This window comes from Drosophila ficusphila, unplaced genomic scaffold (assembly GCF_018152265.1).
Source record: "Drosophila ficusphila isolate 14025-0441.05 unplaced genomic scaffold, ASM1815226v1 contig_414, whole genome shotgun sequence".
NCBI lineage: Eukaryota > Metazoa > Arthropoda > Insecta > Diptera > Drosophilidae > Drosophila > Drosophila ficusphila.
In genome coordinates, this window is record NW_025064328.1 from 13,315,360 (window position 1) to 13,337,673 (window position 22,314).

At 37.4% G+C, this 22,314-nt stretch overlaps 2 protein-coding genes across 2 annotated transcripts; one reads left to right on the forward strand and one right to left on the reverse strand.

Moving 5' to 3' along the window:
- The first annotated feature begins 3,504 nt into the window (after positions 1-3,504).
- Positions 3,505-4,612, forward strand: LOC108090688 (proclotting enzyme). Its single transcript, XM_017189474.1, has 2 exons — positions 3,505-4,233; positions 4,283-4,612. The coding sequence occupies exons 1-2, from the start codon at positions 3,505-3,507 to the stop codon at positions 4,610-4,612; spliced, it is 1,059 nt and encodes a 352-aa protein (XP_017044963.1).
- A 3,486-nt stretch (positions 4,613-8,098) lies between these two features.
- Positions 8,099-10,033, reverse strand: LOC108090637. Its single transcript, XM_017189414.2, has one exon. It carries the CDS (start codon positions 10,031-10,033, stop codon positions 8,240-8,242), a length of 1,794 nt encoding a protein of 597 aa, XP_017044903.1. The 3' UTR covers positions 8,099-8,239.
- Positions 10,034-22,314: the final 12,281 nt, after the last annotated feature.

Here is a 22,314-nt window from a genome sequence, read left to right on the forward strand (position 1 = left end):
TGTGTATCAATGGAATGAATGGATTGTAAAGGGTTAAGTGGGGGAAATGTAGCAGATACTGGACAACCATTAAGATATATAAAAATAGCACATTTTCTTTCGGGAAAGAATTATTTTAAAGTAGCTTCTGTATGTTATTTCCTCAAATGCATATCCAACTTAAAAATGTTGTTTAAAGTATCGATTTTTTTAAATGGAATCTTTCTTTAGATTTTCAAACCCCACGGAGTTATTTTACACCTTTATACTTAATCAAAATATATTCCTGAAAGAAGTTTGATATTTTCAGTCCATTCATTTAGTTTTTCAACTAGCAGAACCATGGTCTTAAAATTTATTGATAATCTTAGGCACTTTTACTTGCCATTTTACCTTAGCACCACTGTAATTCCCCTTTTTCTCCCCTTTTTTTTATTACTTTTGCCCACTGTCCTTTACGAACTGTCATAAGCGGATTACCCGAAGTTGATTAGGAGCTCTCTCTTTCGCCCATCGATTGCGTGTTGCAACAAACGCTGATCATGTAAATCCTAAGTTGCAAGTTTATGTGTTGCATGCACTCTCTATATATGCATGTAAGTGTGTATACATTTTTATAGATATCGGAGTAATGCTGGCCAGACGGACACGATACCCACATGCAACTCCGTTTCGCCGTTGCACGCAATTAAAATCTTCATTAGCCGCGTTTAATTTCCACTTTTGATTAAAATACAAAAAATAAGGAAAAACGAAAAGCCAGAGAAGCAGAAAAATCTTGTGACATGTGTCGCTGCTTATCGCCATCAGCCGCCAGCAACAAGTGGAGTTTTTCGAAAAAAAAAGGAGTCGGGGGCTTGTGGATCCGGTCCTCCGGCAGGACTCCTTGGATTCGGATTCGCATTCGGACTTGGACACTTTGCCTGATTAACGTTGGCCGCTTCGCAAAGTCGCTATCAATGTTGGGCCTAAGTGACAGTTGACTTGTTTATCAATTGACAGTCGCTGTTTTCCTTTTTCTTTTTCCTCCTTTTTTTTATTTATTTTTATTTTTTTAGTTCGGGTCGGGTAACTGTTAATAAGCTTGTTCGGCGGCCTGTGAAAATGTTGGTTTTAATTAAAAGTCGTCGGAGCCGATTGAATGTTGTTGGAATGTTTTGGCTGCTTTGCCTGCTGTTTTGTAAGCCGTATTTTAAAGCCCGATGCTGTCACGATAGCAGGCAAAGAGCTCATGTTCGACAACTAAGTAGTTGCCACAAGTCAAGATATTGTGTGTGTGCATAAATATTTCGCCGTTTTGGCCATTAAATCATGTTCACGCCGATCAGCCTACGCAATGCCAAACATTCGGTTCTCATTGAGATAAAGACGAATTCTCTGTGCTCAGAAATCAACAATTTATTTCGCAATTAAATTATTGAATTGTGAAAGGATTGTGTGTTAAATAACGAATTTATTTACCTTGTCTACTGATTGTTTACCACAAAATGACTTACTGACCGTGAATTATTATTATTTAAATTATTGATGATTTTTGTATATTTTGTATAAATACGGTCAATATTAACTTAATTTCGTAAAAATATTTCAAATGCCTTTAACCAAAATGGTTCAATTTCTCTTACTAGCGGTTGAGCTAAAAACGTTGAAAAGCATCTTCATCAATAGTTGTTTAAGCTTCTAGTTGGTTTATCTTTTCTTCTAAAACTCTGCTCAGTTATTACTTTTTCTTCTAATTTCTGGCTTTTGCCTTTCTGCCATTTTAATTGGTTTTCTTTTGCGGCTTGCGACCGCAAACAACAGGCGAAACTTCTTGGCAACCAAAACTTTTTAACCACTCCGGACATGTTTATTACTTTGCCACAATTAAGCCATATATTTCTTGGACAAAAGCTGCTCTCAAGTTGCTTTTCTTATTTGCTTTTTTCCTCCTGCCTGCAGTTGTGGGTCAGTGGTTTAAACAGGCTTTCCAGCATTGTTTTTCCAAGTCTGAATGCAGCCGAGAGTCTCCCACTCTCTAATGAGCAGTCGCCACAAAGTTCAATGTTGTGGCTTGTAAATCTCCCCACATGTGCTCCACTTTCCGGCAGAATCCCATTTCCATAAATATCAATTAAGCGAGAGGAGCGACTATCAAAAGTGACAGAAACATGTGGATGCGTCTCGAGTTTCCCCCGTAGAGTTGGCTTCTGGTTTTTCTGGCCTTCTGGTTTTCTCAACTGGCTACCTGGCCTACGCAGTTTTATAATTGGACAATTTACTGAGGTGCTGCCCCTGAAAGTGCCCCTCCTAAACTGCTAAACTCTCCAATTGAGCTCATCAAGTTCGGTAGTCTGGAGTCAATAAAATGTAACTTGGGGGAAAATGTTACCATTTAGGCGTTGAAGCATGAAGCATACTGCCCAAATGTGGGCGTGCCGATCGGAATTGAAGTCGTGTGCTAGTGTTAAAGCTACGCCCCAATGGATATACCCCAAATTCAATTAGTCAAAGTCGAAAAGCTTTGCTCACAGTCCCATAAGCGGCTTAGTTTTCCACAAACATACTCACACACACACACTCACACACACGAAAATTGTTATGAAAATGCTTTCACTAATTTTCAGAGCTCTTCTAATTACACTTTGAGTTTGGGCCCGGAGTTTTTCCATCGAGATGATGTTTCTTAGTCATTTGGCATCCACTAAGCGGTCACTAAGCGTCAATATTTCATGCCTAAGCCTATTACAGATTATTGTGCCAGCTTACACAGACGCAAATGACAAGTGGCGGGAAAATCGGAGGAAAACGTAGACTGGCGGGAAATGGCAACAATGTAAGCAGTGTCAAGTCTTGATTGGAACGCTTATTGGGCGGCTGATTTGCATAATGTTGGTTAAATAGTTAGGAAAAGTTGACAGGAAAATTATTAAAGCTGTCAATTAAAAAGTTTCGTGGTGATTAAGGGTACAAATATAAAAATAAATACAAGACATATATAACTAACAGAACAATAAAATATTTTATACAATTAAAACTTTAGTTTTTGTATTTAAGCAAATTAATAAAGCAATAAAGGTAAAATACTTTGTTTAACCATATTTTCCAAAAGTAATTTCAATATATAGATAAATTAAACAAATTATAACACACCAAACAAAGTTCCAAACTTTTTAAGCTGATTTGGAATGCAAGAGTGTTTCAATTTAATTTGAATTCCAACCTGATTAAAGCCCTTTATTTAAGCATTAATGAAAAGTGCAGCCTCCTGGATGATTCTTCCGAACACCCCGAACAAATATGGCCCCTTCCTGTCATTTTAAACCCTGATTGTTAGTTAACCTGCAAGGCATTTACACTTTGCTGGCAAACATTTCATGAATTCATTTGTGCGACAGCCTGGAAAATGTGTTGCCAAAATGAAAAGTTGCCCAGCCAGACGATGCCAGTTGGGTGATAGAATAAAACGTGATTAGCAGCCAGATTTTCTGCTTTAAATGCAGTATCATTACAGTATCCAGTTTAGTTGTGAAGAGTCGAAGAAAGATGAAGCTTCACTTAATTTTGATCGGTTTATTTTTAGGATTGTGTTTTGGTTTGAGTACGAAAAGAATTCGACCCACGCAAGGAAATGTTTTTGAGTGGCTTGGATCGATACTTTTACCTCCAGTAACAACAACAACTAGAATGCCTATAACTATAGGTACAACTTCAACTACAACCAGAAGAACAACAACAACCACAACAACAACAACCACTACAACTTTAAGACCTCCAGAGGCAAACTTTCCAATTGAAAGAGATTGCGTTTCTTGTCGCTGTGGATTAATGAATACGGTATATAAAATTGTAGGAGGTCAGGAGACCAGAGTTCATCAATACCCTTGGATAGCAGTGATTTTGATCTTTGATCGTTTCTATTGCTCGGGATCACTGATCAATGATCTATATGTTTTAACAGCAGCTCATTGTGTGGAAGGAGTTCCCCCTGAATTAATTTCTGTAAGGTTTCTCGAACACAATCGTAGTCATACGGATGAGGATATTCTAGTTCAAAGATATGTCTCCAGGGTAAAAGTTCATGAGCTGTATAATCCACGTAGTTTTGACAATGATATAGCAATTCTACGACTCAATCAACCAGTAGATATGGAAAGTCACCGTTTAAGACCGATTTGTTTGCCGATACAATCATATAGTTTTGATCACGAATTGGCTATAGTCGCCGGTTGGGGAGCTCGAAAAGAAGGAGGATTTGCCAGCGATACTTTGAGGGTAAGAAAAGGGTGAACTGCAGATATTTTCTAAAATTTATAGGTTTCAGGAAGTGGAGGTAGTGGTTTTGCCCCAATCTGTTTGCCGGAATTCCACATCCTATAAGCCAGGACAAATTACGGATAATATGATGTGCGCAGGATATATTTTGGAGGGTGGCAAGGACGCTTGTGGTGGCGATAGTGGTGGTCCACTCCAAACGACCTTCGATGAGCAGCCGGGTCAATATCAGCTGGCTGGAATTGTTTCCTGGGGAGTCGGATGTGCCAGACCTCAATCCCCGGGAGTTTATACAAGGGTCAATCAATATCTGCGCTGGCTGGGATCTAATACTCCAGGTGCCTGTCATTGCATGCCTTATCCAGAAGAGGATTACTAAGAGTAAATTTATGGAAAATATTTCAAAAGAAATCAGTTAAAAATTTTGTAAAAATTACTTTGGTAATAGTGAACAATTAAGAAGTATTCTTGTTTGACAAGCTTTCAGTTTTTAAAGAAACCTTCGAAATATCTATAAACTTTAAAAATAATAGTTTTTTAAAAACTGTTATATTGGACAGATTTAAAAAAATATGTTTCTTTTTTATACTGTTGACTTTCTTCATTCTCTTTAGCTCAAAAATAAATATTTAATAAACAAATACATTTTTCCAAAGTGCACACATAATTGCAAAGCCATCCACAGCACATCGATCAAAAGTTTGCGCTAACTTTTTGGGTAAATTTTAGTAAATGTTGCATAAACTACTTGGTATTCGCTCTACTCATCCCCCGGGGAGCACAGCCATATCCATAACCACATCCTTAACTGTAGCCATTGGCAAATAAAAAAGCAATTCGGAACTGGGTTACAACACTTGAAGGTAAGCTACTTCGGTGCATTTACCTCTTTGGAGAGAAGTTTGCCAAGCAGATGGAACGAGGCCATATCTCGTACATATAAATCCCAATTTGCCAGCGAAATATTTTGTGCAATTGTGATTGTTATGCATTTTGCATTTGTGCAATCATAAAATAACTCTCTACCTTTACCTGCTCGCAAAAATGGAAAGAAAGCCCAAGGACACGCCAAACTCGCAGGAGCAAGTTTCCCTGCCGTTTGCGGCTAGTTTTACAATTCGTGTATAGCTATTTTATAAAGTTGGATTCGGAAAAGGCATATAGATAAGCGAAAAGTTTTAACAAATGTACAACAAATTATTTACTCGGGGAAACTGGTAAATTGAGTTTCGATTTGTTGGTAATCGAGAGTTAAAGTTTATTTCGGAGGAAATAAAGTTTTGATTTTAAATTAAATTCTCTGTAAGGAAGTATGAGATATAAGCTATTTTTAAATTCAAAATCAACTTCATTGCTGAAAATTAATTTAATCTTTGATATGCCCAATCAAAAATGGTAATATAGGAAAATAGTTTTTCAAGTTGCATGTCATAAAAACCAGTAATTTGCTATCTATTTATGATCCCGCTTTCCTTTCTTTAAAACCGTATAGGCCAAACTCAACACCTCGTTTCCTTCGGCATTTTCCCAATGGAAGACAAATTGCTAAGCTTAAAGGAGAGATCTTTTCGTGTTGGCCCCCATAAAGCATAAAGATACATATGTAAATAGTTTTACCATCGCTTTGGATCATTAAAAATCTTTACGACTTCATATTAAAGGCAGACAAAAAACGAGAAAAATAAAGAGGAGAGAGGCATACGAACAGTAAAGAAAACATTAATGCCTTGCCAATAAATTTGTCTCACCAGCACAAGCTCGTAAAGATTTCCTACTCAAACCCATAAAGCAGTCTCGAAAAAAGTTTGTGTGTCTCAGAAGTTAAAGTACTGCCGACCTGCATGGATTTCCAGCTAAACGACAAATAACTTGGCATTTAATAACTCTGCATTCGGACGGAATTTCGTTCCCCTCAAAAGTGAGTGGCCCCTTTTCCCCACCATCGTCTTCATTAAAATGCAGCAAAAGTCCCGACTTTATTCCTGGTTCCATAATTTAATTCTTGCGCGCTTTGTGGCAAAGCGAATTTATGTGGTGAAACTAAAGCTGAGATTGCGGACTTTGGGCCAAGAGCTGTGTTTCTGAGTATGAGTATGGTTTATAACAATTGGGTGCGTAACAGGATGAAAAGAAACTATTTCAAATTTAACACAAACAAGTTACAAATATGTTTAATAAAATACAAGCTCTCTATTTTTAGATCCTCCATTTTTCAGGTTTTTCTGCACTTATATATAGTAAGAATTAGTGAATTTTTGACAATTTTTTACAAACCCATTTGTTTTAAATTTAATAAGGGGTTAAAGCATAAAAATTTAAAAAAAAAAAACGGAAAAAAAAATCTGCTGATATAGTTTATTTGAGAATTAAAATAAAAATTAGAAAAGATATAGATTTGGCATACTCCAAAATTCATGCTTGTTCGTTAAAAAACAACGACGCTACAATTTCGTGTCATTGATTTTGTATGAATTTTACGATCTTTCCTATGGTTGGAATACAACTTAGAAAATCTGCAAGGGTATAATAACACGATTAACACTTAACCAAATACTTTATGGAGATATTTTCGAAAACTCACTCCAAGCAAACACTCGTATCGAATAACCCCTCTGTTCAGATAATCATTTAAACATCAAATTTTATAATCAGGCTGTCATGTTTATAATTAAGACTCTTGGGGGCCAGGCATCTTGGTCAACGGGGCTTATTCTCCCACCCAACTAGCTTCTCGATGGGCAATCTTGGCAAAAGCCACCGAAATGGAGAACAAGAAACATTTCTCAGAAGGCAAAACATGACACATCTCATTATGACGACTCCCAAAAGAACTCAACCGCAGAATCCCTCGGCTTCTCTCATTTCGTGTGCTGCTGTCAGAGCATTTTGTTTATGATTTTGTAGCTGTCATAAAGTTATTAAAAGTATGTGACATTTTTATGACATTATGACGTCTTGACTCAAGGTTCCCTTTTTGCCAACCGAAAAATCTGTTTGGTGTTTTTTCGGCGGGAGGAGTGAATCCAACCAGAGGATACCGGGTTTTGTTTTCGTTGCCTCAAAGTTCTGGGAGTGAACCTGAACAGCTTCGCCTTGCTGTCCGCCTGTCTTGAAATATGATATCAAATAAAAAGCAAATTAAAGACGATAAAAATCGTGTCTCGGCTCACGCTGAGTTATATCCAAAATAAGCAAAAAAAAAAAACGCTTTTGCGCCTTTTGCAAATACGGTTTGAACCGCCAAACCAAATCCCTTCGAAATCAAGTATCGTTTAAGTTTCGCTTTTGGTTCTGGTTTCGTTTTCGGTTGCCTGTTGTTCATCTTGTTATTTGGTGGCTCATAAAACTTGTAAACATCCGACTGATTGTGCCCCTGTCTGGCTTTTTTCTGTATTTTCCTGTTCTTTTTTTTTTTTTTTTTTTTCATTTTTTGTGTTTTTGAGTCCGTGTGGGTGCCGGTTCTCTGTTCGAATTGGTAAGATATTTCCAGATGATATTACACTTTTGATTGGCCTCGGTAATGGGGCACTGAGGGCGTGAGAGATCAAAGGGCGATAAGCGATTTAATTGCCCATATGTCCAAACTTATTGCCTTTCAAAGGGGCCAACAAAAGTTATTATAATGGAAGGTTTAGATATGCAGAATGGAAATGGTTAAAGGAATGGCTTTCAAGTTGAATAAACAAAAGATATGGTTGAGGTGAATGGTCAAGAAAAGAAGCGACCTGAAGATCACAATAAAAAAAACTATTCAAAGATTGAAGTCTTGAAGAATAAAGAGAAAGAATGTAAAATATAAACTATACGCTTATTTAAGGAATAAAATTAATTAAAACAATTTACCCAAAAAGAAACCATTGTAAAGTTGAGTAATCGAAGTTTAATCGAAGTGAGAAAAGACCAGCTTTTCTATCACCTATGATATTTCCATTATCAGCTTTATATAATTGATCTAAATATTTTTGTTTCTAGTTGTGTTAGAGGTTAAGATGTATGGTTGACCACTTTAAGGTGGACTTCGCTTAGAGTTTCGCAGATCATATCGTCGCCTTTTTGGAGGTTCCGTGGCATTTCGGTACTGCACATTTTTGTCAATATAATCGTCATCGTCTTCCTCATCTAAATCCTCGTCGTCCTCTGAATCATCATCCTCTTCATCGTATTGCTGGTCCTTCGCCTTTTTGACTGTCCTTTCATCGATTTCTGGCATCTCGGAATCCAATTCGATTTCTACAGTATAGGAGATGTCATCTTCCACCGCATCCATTTTTATTTTCTTTGGCTTAACGTGTTTCTTTTCCTCAACCTCCTTAGAATCTTCGTTCTCACTCGAACTCGACTCCAGGAATTTAGCCAAACGTTTTGCGGGCTTGGCCTTTGCCTTTGGTTTGGGTTTTGGTTTTGGCCTAATGCCGCTGCTGGATTGTGGAACATCGTCGTCTTGATTGAAGTGCGAACCCTCACATAATTCCTGCATGGCCTGCTCCAAATCCGAATCCTCAACTGGCTTTCGGCTGGAAGTCTTTACCTTTGCCGCTGCTGATGTGGATGGCGTAAAATCCATTTCAAGTCCCAAAGAAATTGGTGGTAGAGCATCGTCTTCATCATCGGAATAGTCCATTCCAATAGGTAGATTCTGTTGAAAGCCAATAGATTTGTTGGTGGCATCCATAACTATATCTTTATAGCCTGTGATTTTACTGCCATATCGTGGCAGGTATTCCGAAAAGAAATCGTTGACTTTAGAGAGCTCTACTCTCCCATAATAACCGGCATAGTCAGGCGCTTGACCAATTCCAATAGTTATAACCGACTCGTGTGGCTTTACGTATTTCGTCGAGGATCCTTTACCTGGAATTGTATCGATTAGAGTATTATTTATGGCACTGCGACCCCTTTTTTGTTTGTTGAATACATCAAGACTATTGCGCTCCTTGAGAACCGCCAAATCGGCTTGATAACCCAGCAGGGTTTGGAATCGACATCGAGCTACTTGCAAAGGAGAACGGCATGTGTAAGAAATTGAACAGAGATCTCCTCGGTGAATCATCCTGTCGGTATGAGCAGCATTTGGCATATTCAGTGGTGGAAATCGTGGATCCTCCGGTTTCTCATCGAATTCCTCCTCAAAGTCACGGCTTTTTTCAGCCAGCAATTGCAACTTTGCAGGCTCGTCTTTAGAGAAATTTGGATGCCGATAGATCAACAGGATGGATTTAGTATCCTCACGGTACAAAACCCGTTCGAATTCGTGGGCCAAAAGGAAGCCTGTAAATTGCAATGTGTTTCGACACTGGAAAATAGAGCAACCACTGGTCAAGTGGCTCTCCAAACCCTGATAATCCATCTCCAATTCACAACCATCAGCGGACCATTTAAGAAAATCCACAGAATCCAAAGAAGTGGCTAGGAAAAGTTTCACAATGAAGCTGTAACAACTTAAAGGATGATCTGGTTGAGATTCTGGAACATGAATACCCAATTGGCGGTAGATCCTTCGATGATTCTCAACTGCCTCCGGATTGATGTGGGGTTTATAAGTGGTATTTGGTTTAACTACCCTGTGAAGGGGGCTTTTCTCCTGGACGGAGCTTTCGGCATTTTCCTGCCACAAATTCAGGTCCTGCGAATCTTCCTGCATATCCAAAAACTCCACAAAGTCACAGTTCTCAGGTGGCGACCTCGATTCCAGTGATCCACTCTTAGTTCGTCGATTTGTTGTAGCAGATTCTTCTTCCACCTCATCATCACAATCAATTGATTTATTTTGGCTACTCAGGTTGCTGCGGTTCCGCGACATTTCCCCTCGTATCTACAATTTTCCTTGACTTTTTCAGAGTAAAGTCAAAGTTACAAACGAGCAAGCTGTAAAATTATTTCGACTGCTGTCAACAAGCAATCGAATCGGTAAGACAGGGTTGTCGAGGCCCCGAAAAAAGTCCTATATCCTATGAGGAAATCCTCTTAAGATTTCCATTAAAATTCTATCGATGATTTAGGGATGAGGTTAAAACTTACCATGCAAAAATTTTTGGTCTGTTCAAATACATATTATGCATATTGTGTTAGTTTTTTGTATTAAGCTCTTAGCCTTTTTAAAAGGTATGGAATAAGAGTATAAACCTTTATTTTTATTTCATTTTTGTTTTAAATTCGACCAATAACATTTTAGATTAATTAAAGTTCTACTAACGTGGTTTTATCTGCAGACCAGAAAAAACCTTTAAGCCCAACAAAGCCCATTTTATTCTATTTGAATGCATTTCATGCATTGTTTGTAATAAATCTATTGTAATTTATGTCCCAAAAACCCCCTGTTTTTTTAGCCACCCTTTTGTTCCTAAGGGCGGCAAAGTTCAAAAAGCAAAGAAAGGGAAGCCTTTCAATTGGGGATTCATGGGCTATATCAATAATAATGCAGAACGGAGCCCAGACAACAAAAAAGCCGCCAACATTGACACTCAACTGGTCTATAACCAATCAATGAGAAAGAGTGAGAAGGTGTAATGGGACAGAAAGAGAAAGCGACGTATCAGGAGCTTTAAATTGACATTTATATGAATATTTAATAAACATCCTTTAATCATGACGCGTCCTTTGCGCAGACCCAAAATTATTCTGACTGATGGATGTTGTTTGGATGAACGACCAGGTGAATGTGAACTCCTGCTTTATTCTCTTTTATTCTTACTTCAGGTTTAAAAAATACTGACTATCAGGAGTTATTTACAATAATTTCACGTGTGACCGGGAATTAAACAAAAAATTCATTTGATAAATGGTTTTAAACTTATAAAAAGAGGATATACTCTCATTTACGTTATGCATTTACTAGAAAACTAGAAAGAGCTACAATCAATAAATATTTACTTAAATGGCTTCATTGACTTGCCATTTTAATAATCTTAATCAAATAATAAATCAAATAAAACTTATCAAATTAATGTTTTTTTTGTAACTAGCTTGCACTTATTTTTTTGACGATTAATTTTTATACTTTATGAATAAATTTAGCCTAATTTCGTATGCGGCTGATTATATTAATCTTTTATATTACTCATTCACTTTTGCGAATATTTCCGCCAATTTTATTGTTTTCTTTTTACTGCCAGAATTGTTATGTTCTGAGTCCGAATTTGATGACAAAGCTGTAATTTCCTCGGAAAAACATAGGGCAGTCAATGAAAAGCTGCATAACAAGAACGACGGCTGTATATGACAAATAAATTTACAAGTCCAGTTGGGGAAAAAATATCCCAGCACGCACGTGATTTTGACAATGAAACCCTTCCACTTTTTTCATTGCTTCCTATTTTTTGTGACTGTTACTTTTGGCGGAACGAAAAAACTTTTCTTTGTTGTACTTTTTATGATTTAAGTTAGTCGTGTGACGGAAGCCGTATATAAATTCATGAAAAAACTACATGAGTTTCGGTTTCACTTTAGTTTTTTTTTTGGGAAAGGCTTTGAGAATTGTTCTTCTTATCTGAAATTATGAAACCGCCGATCGCTCAATGTGATCTCTCATCTCTGTAGTCTAAAAAATATTTTAATAAGAGTCGGAATGTTCATAAAGCGTAAATGTTAAGAAGCCGCCGCCAGAATTTTGTTTTGTTTTTGTTTAATGCGTGTCAAGTGGTCGTAGATTATGCATTTTTATGGTTTATGGGGCGCTACTCCAGCGGTTTTCCCTTTTAGGCTTTTGTTTTCGAAGCAATAAAAGAAGAAGAAGACTGAGCATGACCTTCAACCCCCGAATTTTCCAGCTGTTTTCCGCCCTTTTCTCTGTCAATTGCATTTTTATGATCACGATTCGAATTTCGATTATACCCTGAAGTGAGTCACTGTAGCAAGTGATATTTCCTATAAGCTTCTCATTTTTGAATGACTCATGTGAAGACAATCGAGTTTCAATCCATCAATCATTTCACATGCCAAAAGACAAACCTTGAAGCCCCATTGAACTTGTTTGTCTGCTCTTCTTTTTCTTCGCCTTTGGCTCCATATAATTAATATAAATGAATAAGTTCCATAATTTTAGGAAATGCATACCAAGGGTTAATATGTTGGGGGCTTTCACAATTAGCGACTTAAACATCACTTTGCTGCGAAGCATGCAGAAAAATCATTTTTCAATACACAATGCATATTAATGATTATTTCTTGAGAAATGCCATAATTAAATATTTTGAAAGTCTGCGCAATAAAGATCATTAAGCGAAGGATTTCTGGGAAATGCTGAAGGGGAAAAAACTAAAAAGTAAACACATTGTTACATTTTTTGAAATGTTATAAAATACATACTAGAATAATAAATCAATAAATCCTTATAAACAAAATCATATCTTATCCCAACATTTCCTAGAACAAAATCAGTTTTATCTGAATTTTTTTCTAATTTTTTTAGATAATCTCTCACCCATGTTAAAACTGACTAATTGAATGCCCATTTTTTTTCAGCTTTTCGTGACCCTTCTGCTCTAAAAAAAAGCATTCCCGTTAAGACTAGAAGGCAACTCCCGGTTTTGGTAATTTGATATTTTCGTTCTCCACAAATTTTTCACTAAATATGTTTAAACTCATTTCCCTTTTTGGTATCGCTTTCACCCTTGTGTCTGTAGATACTTTGTCCCTTTGTATTCTTTGTCTTTCGGTTGCACTGTTTTGTCTAATGAAGCGTTTAAACTCCCGTTCGTTGATGATAATTAACACAACTCCATTTCCGAAAAAGTACTGGAAAAAAGATCTCATTAACCCTTGGCATTTGTCACACGAACACAGGGGAATTTTATTTTGTTATTTTGAAGAAGTGGGAGTTTTTCGAGTGGATCCCAAGTTGGAGTTGAAGTTTCGGGCTCCTTTTGTCTGCTGCAAAAGTCAATCTACGTGACATCCTTTTCATCCTTACTTTTTTACTCCTTTTTCCCTTCACAAAATTGTTGAAACAGATGTCAAATTGTTGTGCATTTTGTATTTTTTTTTTTTTTGTTGCCTTTTCCTATTGTATTTGTTTTCCTTTCCATCGCGGTGGTGGCCCCTTTTGGTTTCGTTTGTTTTGGTTCATTGACTTTGCGCGGTTTCGAATTTCTGTGAAATACCCACAGTCCCCATCCCAAGAAACTCCTCCAGGGTTCCTCAATCGATTTGCAGTCTTCAAATAGGGCAACTTGATATGTGTCCTCACTTTAGTTTGAGAGTAAAGTGAGCAACACATGTGCCTTTTAAATTTAGAGATCCTACAAAAGATAATGCAATCTAGAGTTATGAGCTGTACTAGTCAAATTGCCAAGGCGAGGTCGTATATTTATGTTATTCCATGAAGTTATGGTTGTTAAAAGTAGATCTATAGTAGATCTGTATAGACCATTGGTCTTTGAATTTATGGTAATTTTTATTGTTCGTAAATTTTGTATTTTTGTGGTAGAATGAAAGATAAAGTACAAAATTTATAAAGGGTAATTAAAAAAAGAGAATATTTTCCGAATTTAAAATTAGATAAATATTTTTTTCTTAAAGTCAGAAAACACTTTAAAAATAGTAAAGACTTGCTTATTTTCTCTAGTAATAATTTAGACCCCACTTAAGTTATTGCATCCGTTTCTACAGTTATATTTTCATATTCTTGTACTCCTCGTTCTTTTTTCCGCACCTTTCTGAGCGAAAAAGAACGTGGAAGACAAGCGAAGACACGCGGAAAGTGCGAAAAATCATTTTACGATAAATAATACAACTTCATCAGCGACAAACGAACCCCCAAAAGCAAAGTCCCTCCCCTCGGGAGGACGGCCCCCCAAAGCCCCAGAAGCAGAGAGCGTGAGGCGTGCATAAGTGAAATGTGCACAAGATACAAGATACAAAGATACATTCAAGACAACACCGAACGGAGCAGCCAAAAAGGTAATTAATCATCGTCATGGGGCGTGTGCACGATTCGCTTAACGTGCGCCTTTGGCGGTGGTTCCCCCCTCGAAAAAGGGGGGCTGCCAGGGGCTCACGGAGGGGGGATTTCGAGGGGCTCTGAATGAGGGTCAGAGTTTGGTCTGTGCAGAGTCAGACAAACATATTACTCAGGGCATTTCCATATGCTCTACTTGAAGCGTACACATAAAAAACTTTATTAATAGTTTTACTTTCTAGTATTACTTTATTTAAATAAGAAGGTGCTCGTTAAAATAACATTTCATTGGCTATTAATGTAAAGAAAGTACAATTTAGTCGTGTGAAAAATTCGGGAAAGCCACAATCATAAAACATATAACATATAATACATAATTATATCAACCGAACAGGTTTTAAAAGTTGGACAGAACTACAAAAATGTGAATAAAAATTTAAATGAATAGGAATTTAAAATTACATACTGTAAATGCATTTTGTGAATTTATAACACAACATTTTTTTCTCTGCAGATACTTATCCTCCATCTTCGCACAAGAGGGCGTTCTGGAGGGGGCGTGTCTTGGCGTGGCAATAATCATAACGAGCCAAATTAATGCGTTTCATTCTACATCAAGCAGAATTCCCGTGCACTTTTTTGCCCTTCTTGGGTGACACATTTGCTGATTTAGCAAATATGGGGAGCTCGAGGATGATTTTCCCTCTGCAATAATTCTGCCAGAGAATATCTAATAATTTCTAAGCGTGTGTGTGGCGCCTACTTCTTCATAATTCGAGAGTTTTTAAGTTTTTAATTGATTGTGTGGATGGTTTCAACGATTCCGCGAGCCATTTCGCTTGGCCAACGGGGCGTGGCAGCACGTATTTATTTAGCTAATTGGATGCTACTTAATTAATAAGTTCCGTGCGTGGAAAAACATAAACAAAAGTTATGGCACAGTGGTGATTTTAACAAAATATGTATTTAATCAATTATTCAGTTTTTTACCGTCAAAGTATACAAGCCATTGGTTTTCATTAAAAAATATATAATTTATTCCTATGTCACAGAATGGCAAAAAATGCTTCAATTGACAGAACTGTTGTCACTTTTACATTTTCTGTTAGTTTTACCGCTACCTGTGGCCGCTTTTTATAAATTCTCTATGATTGGAAAAAATACACGTGCTTATCAGACAACGCGAGAGAATTTATTGAAATAAACAAAAAACAGCTGTTGATGGCCAAACAACAACAAGGCAACCGAAGATAAAAAGAGAGCTAAAACGAGAGAGAGAGCTGCTATAAAAAATATGATAGGGGTTTTTATAGCAAATCTGAGAGTGCTTAAACAAATAATTCAAAATGTAAGTTGTAAAAAAATCATAAGAATTTAGGCATACTTAGAAAATAAAATTAAATGTCTAAGTAAAATTTAAAAAAATATTTTTTTTTATTCTCTAGTTACATTTTTGCATTAAATACTTTATACAAATTCCTATGCAGCCGGCTTTTTTCCTCTCAGAATGTTCGGTCTCTTCACGAACTGACTTCTCGCATGAGATTTTCGACCAAATCGCTCTATAAAACCGAAATCAACAGAGAGCCAGAGAGAAAGGTATGTAAACCCACTGTTAACCGTTCTTTGTTAGCTCTGCACAAATAAACTCCATACAAATTGCACTGTTACCCGATTTTTGCTGTTCTCTCACATGCTAACTTTCCATACGAAACCCGCTCTCAACCGCTAAATGTTAACGCTGCTGCTGTAAATTACAGCCGATTGCTTTTCAAAATGCAAGAAAAGTGGTTCTTTTAGTTGCTCGGAACATGAAAACAAGTATAAGGTAGTCTCATCGGCTTCCAAATCGTTCGTGTTTGGTCCCTAAACGAAACAACAATCCAAAAACCTGCACGTTTCAAGGCGACTTTAGTTTCGAAAATTTGTTCAACGAAAGCGGTTCCCACGCGGATAATTGTTCGGTTTACGGAGTATCTGCGCCCCTTGAGATACAAAATTACGTAAAATTCGCTGGCCAATTGGAGTGCGCGTGCTGGCTTTAAAACGGTTGTTAAAAGTTTTGGGCCATACAACACAATTAGGAGTGCAAACAAAAAGGAAAACAAAATATTCAAAATAAATGAAAACAGAGTACATAATACATAGGAAACGTGCTGCTGCTTTAAAGATTTTATTGGCTCTTCGTGTGCGTGTAATTGCCTTGATTGATAACCGTTGACAGCGACTTTCGCACCCCTCGCCCAAAAGAATTTAGCAATTATATTAAAAGCTGCCGGAAAGTGTGACCAAAGTGCGCTGGAATTCAATAAGTGAAGAAGAAGAGGTAGGGGGCTCATCCCCACTTTTTTACGCTTTGTCAAGCGTGCGAATTTGCGGAATTTTCAATTAAAATTACCCCATTAATACGAATACAAAGACGGTTGAAAAGTGCAAATTAAGCAATCATAATAAAGGATTAATTGAGCCTGAAAGAAGTGGCTTCTCAACGTAATTTCAAGACTCTCTGAAGTTGGAAAACTGTATTGTATTTGTTTAATTTTCAAAAGGTGAGTCAGTGAAATACTTTGTGTTTAAAATGTGTTGATTAAAGTAAAGTTTCATTACACTTGTTTCTTATCAGAACATTTTTCAACTTCTGATTTGAAATGGTTTTGGAAAAGGTTTTAGAAATTTCATAATTTGAAGGAACTGAATCGAACTTTTTGAGTGGGTACTGAAGTAACTTATTCCAAATAGCATTGAGTTTTTATTCTCGACATATGTGATAGTTCACAAAAGCACATTTAATATTCAAATAAACCCTTGGGTCCCAAAAAATAAAATTAATTACACGGTCCAAAATTAAATGCAAATTCCTATGAACCATTCAAGGTGTCAATAGGCAGGCGGTTTTTCAGTAGTTTTCCGGCCTCACCTTTCGACTTCCTTACCTTTATGGTCAATTTGAAGTGGGTCAGAACTGCGTTTTCAGAATGCCAGGCAGGTTCGAGTTTTTAGTTTTTCGGATACCACCATTCTGTTGGACAGAACCCAACCCTCGAGTGTGAATTAGCATAAGTGTACAAAGGTCTTTTTGTTAACTGTGGTTTCCATCTAATTAATGTGTTTGTTGCTGTTGCAGTTGTTGCCTGCATTGAATTTAAATTGAAGTTTGCGGCAGTTGTTAAGGCTTTCCCGACTGTCTAATTATGCGGCGTGAAAATGCAACGCATGTACAAATATTGACGCATCTTGTTATTGCTGCAGTTGTTAACAGTAATTTCTAGTTGCTGGCTATGTTTGTTTTTCGGTACGTGCGTCTATTTAAAGTGGATCTCAAATCGAACATTATTGAAACAGTTTGAAGTGGCCCCCAAAGACATTTGTTTAAACAAAAAGCGACTTGAGGAATAATGATGGATGCAGCCAAAACATTCAGTGGATATTCGTTAAAAATAAGTTTATGTTGTTTGGTAGAAAGGAGATCAAAGGAATAGGATTCAGTAAAAATACAAGTGGGAAAGAAATTAAAAAGCATAGATTCATTATTGGTTCAAATTAAAGTTAAATTATTCATTACACTTGGTAATTGTATTTTTTATTTATTAAAGTAAAATAGTTTAACTCTAAAGATGTATCCTTATCTCACTTTTCACCTCTTGATGCATTGTTTATTTTGTCATCAAAATGCAACTAAGACAAGGTTCTGTTTTCACCTTAACCCAAAGCTGTCAGCCTAGAATCCCAGGCTAGAATAAAAACATTGCTCTGTTCTTCAAAATACGTGGGGTGAAAATCTAGTTCAAGTGCCTGGAGAGTAATTAGTGAATGTGAGCATTTCTATGTAGACAGCGATGTGTGTGCCAAGTTGCCTGGAAATTGTACGAGAGGCATTCTAAACAAATATTTACGCACCAAGAGGAAAACAGCTCCTCGCTGAGCAAGGAATTTACCTCAAGTGGACACTCAAGTGGCTTAAAAAAATTAAGGAGCGGGTGCTGGGTTAATTAAAAAATACGAAAACCGTGCCGAAGGAATAGAAATGGCTTTTTAATATTTTCAACAAAATGAAAACAGATTTCGACTTAAAGATTAGCCGAGGAGGAACGGTGCACCTACGCATTTTATTGACAGACAGGGGTTAAGGGTCACACGAAAGGAAGGGGAGACCTTGCTATCTTCCCTCTCTTTCTTTCCGGATGACAGCAACTGTCACACGTTACGCATTAGCGGTCTTCCCTCTCTTTCTGGACCCTCAACTATATCTCTTTTTTTTTGTATATTTAGCTGGGGGCTTGTGTAATGTTTGTGTAAGTGTGTTGGATCGCACACAGCTGACACAACTTAAGCCCACCGCTTCCCAAAAGAAAGTGTGAATGAGATGTGGACTGCATTAGTAAATCGAGTTAAGTCGAGCTAAGTAAGTACTTTGCCCGCTGCACTTCCGTTTGGGTCGAGAAAATGTCGCGCAGTTGGGCAAAGTGCCAGCGGTGTTGGCTCTTTATGGAGTTTTTCACGGAAAATGTGGGTAAACAGCTGCGTTTCTAAGGGGAAAAGTAAGAAAAGATAACTAAATAAAAACCTTTATATAGATGGTTAAAAATAAAATAGACTCTGGGTTCTATGTTATCATTTTGTCAGTAACTCAGTAAACCCATTGAGAATATGATGATTATTTAAAAATTGTTATGAAAGGAAAAAGAATATTATAATTTTGAAGTTTTTAGTTATTTTATGTAGTAGAGAGTTCCATTTTAGTTTTTTCTTAGTTTTATTTGCTTACTTTTTCTATTAGGATTGAATTATAAGATCTTTGACCACAAAACTTTGCCCACTGCGTCTTTCGTTCCAAAGTAATTTGATCGCTTTAGCGAATTCATGGTCTCGCCTCAGTTCTTGCTGTAAAAAACTAGCGAATTTAGTTTTGTTCACCTACAACTATCTGCTTATCCGCTGGCCATTAGACCAAGCCGCACCCAGAAAACCCAGAAAACTATTTGAATGCGAAATCCGTTTGCGATGTGAATAATTCCACCACATTACACACTTGCCTTCCCACCCCCCCTTCCCCTCCTCACCCACAATTTTCCTAGATTTTCGCCGCTTTTCAGCTGCATTTGTGGTGCACATTTTGCTAGGCAAGTGGTTGCATTTCGGCGGTTGCAAACGGCGGTTTCGGCGGTTTCGTTTGGCTCTCTCGTTTCGGGAAAAGTTGATTTGTTTGAACTGATTATGGGCATGTTCGGTGCGGTTTGCTTTGAGTTTCAGTCCCCGGATAATAGTTTTAAATAAGTCGGAGTCGGATTTAATTGGCCAAACTAATGCCCCAACCACACCGGCGTAGATAGATGGCCTGCATCTGCCCACTCCAATTAGGCAGAATCTGTGACAAATATGCGATGACATGGGAGACGTGACTTATCAGGAAAACACAAAGCCCACTGTCGCTGGGGAGGAGGAGTATCGTCATCGTCATCTTCATCAGGTCTTGATGTCACTGATGTGTCTGCCCAGTGTCAGTGGGCATTAAAAACCAAACAAATTTCATCCATCCTACTCGTGCTGGGATGGGAAACGCTCTGAAGTTTTCCCTCTTGCCCAACAATCTTACAGATGCCTACACCTGTCGTCCGACTAATTTATATCTGCTAGATAAAGCATCGCATGACATGTGGTCCATCTATATATATACATACACGCCCAGAGTTATGGTCGAAGTTGACCAATATGAAATCATTAAACAATGGCCTCAGAAAAGATGACGACAGGCGAACAAATTTGTTTAGAGTCTTGGTAATTTGCATAATTGACTTGAAGTGTGGGGCATTGTATTGGGTTACAGATCCCAAATACCAGATAAATATTAAAGTGCTGGCCTGGCAAGGTTGGTGACATTTTCCAAGGAAATCGGACAGATCATTTGAGTGATTGAGCTATAGCCGAGATTTTAGGGAGATTTTGTGGCATTATGGTTTTGAGTTTTATGGGGATGTGCGTGGGGACAATTAAAATTCAGGCAGTATTAGTTTTCATGTTTCATACATTTGGTTATGGGCTTTATTATTGCCCAAAGGAACTAAAAATCTTGATTGGAAGTGGAAATAGAAAACATGAGAATTGATGTAATCATCGTGTTAATAGGTATATGGGCAAATATCACGTTCAGAAATATATGTGATGCAGATTAAATCTTAAAGAACATAAAATTTAATTATATAATTATATACATTTTTTTATGTTATCCTCTACTGCACACTTTGAATATTTAAAAAGGTCTTTGCTTAATATCCCATAACGCCAAGTACTTATTTTAACCAACTTTTTCGCACCGTTTATAAGTTATTTTTTCCTTTTACATACTTATTACAAAGAACCACTTTAGCAGGACCATTACCAACACATCCTATTTCAATAAGCGTCGAAACGATCTATTCCACGTCCATCAAAACTACTATTTTCCTGACTGAAGGGAAACTGAAAACCTTCCATCAGAGCCAACTGCTTCTTTATGCACTCCCTTCGCAGAGATATAATTTCTGAGTAATCAGAAACTGGCCATTCAAACCGTCCATCTGCCCACAACGATTACACAATTTGCATTCGCATCACGTAGAAGTGGAGTGTCAGGATCTTAGAGTTTAGCTACTGAACTCCAGCCGAAACCGAAACCGAGGCAAAACCGAACTGGAAACCGAAACCAAATAGAAAACTGCGTTAAATTATGATAAAGCCCGGTCGCCACACAAAAAAAATCCATTCTCTCCGTCGGTCTTTCTTCGTTTTATATCTTTTCTCAGCCGCCTCGACCGCAAAATGAACTGACCAAATGGCCCAGACAGACGGCAGAGAAAACATTTTGCTAAATGCAGTTTGGCTGCAGATTAGTGCGAGTTGATTATTTACTTTGGCTTCAAATTGTGCAATGCAAATAAACGGGGAGCCAGCCGCAGCATTATTATGTTAATGGCAACGAAATGCAGTTGGATTCGCAGTTCTCAGTTTGTTGAACGTGTTACCCATGCGGGTCGTAAATTCAACTCCAACTCCAACTCCAACTCCGACTTCGACTGAAAGTTTCCAAGCAAAAAGTCCAAAGTCAGCGCCAAAAGGCGAAATGCAAGGCAAGCCAGGCGATGCATGTTGATTATTTTTATTGCAATTGACAAAGCTCGGAGAAAATGCCAATGCAAAACTCTTGCGGCGGGTAATTCCTTTGTAATTGACCAGCTGCCGTTGCTTTTTGCTGTTTCCAATCATTGTTTCCGACTTTTTAGGCCATAAAAACTTGACAAAATTAGTGAATGTACTCGACTGATTTGTGGGAGTTTCATAATTGATATATGGTAAAATGTATGGCCAAGTACAATACTCTAAACAATTGTAAAGTTTTTAGGTACTGTAAAAAATGTTAATTTTTTAACGACGAATATTTATCAAACCTACCCACCTTAAATTTCTTGCTTTTAAAATACATTATTATTAGTGCTCCACCTTCCTCTTCTTTCAACCTGTATCTTTTCACATTTTCGCACATAAATCTTCTGCCTCTTAAAAAGCGAACACATCGTGGGTGATCTTTCCTTTATGCGAGGCAAACAAAAGCGCATTCAATGATTGATTATCTTCCTATAATTTATTAATTTGACACCCACGCTCAGAAAAATAACCAAAATAGATGGGTTGCGCATATTTTAATAATCAACAGATAATTTCAATCATTTTGCGCGAAGAAAAACTGAGTCTGCGGAAAAGGGGGAAGGGAGTTGCATGATGATGCGCCCGCATTTGGAAAATCCATCAGAAGCGAGAGAGCGAGAAGAAAAATGATTTCTGCCGAGTCACGATAAGGCTTACAATAGTCCCGGGGAGTTTATCTTTATCCTGGCAATCGCGTTCGATTATTAACCCTCATAAATAAGGCCCTCGCTCGATGGCGAAACAGTAGCCCCTAACCCCTCGCCGTCCTTAACTCCGGTTTGCCTGCCCTAAAGCCACAAACTGTTGGCCTAGACTACTATTTTTTTATTGGCATGTGCGTGTGCACGTAATTGCTACACTAAGTAAATTAGTATTTTGAAGGACCAAAAGCAAAACTTTTGTATTGTCAAAAGCCAAAAAAACTACATTTGTAATAGAAAACTTTTGTTTAAAATTTCTATAAGCTTATTGAATATCTTAACTCTTAAAATAAAATCTTGTTAATC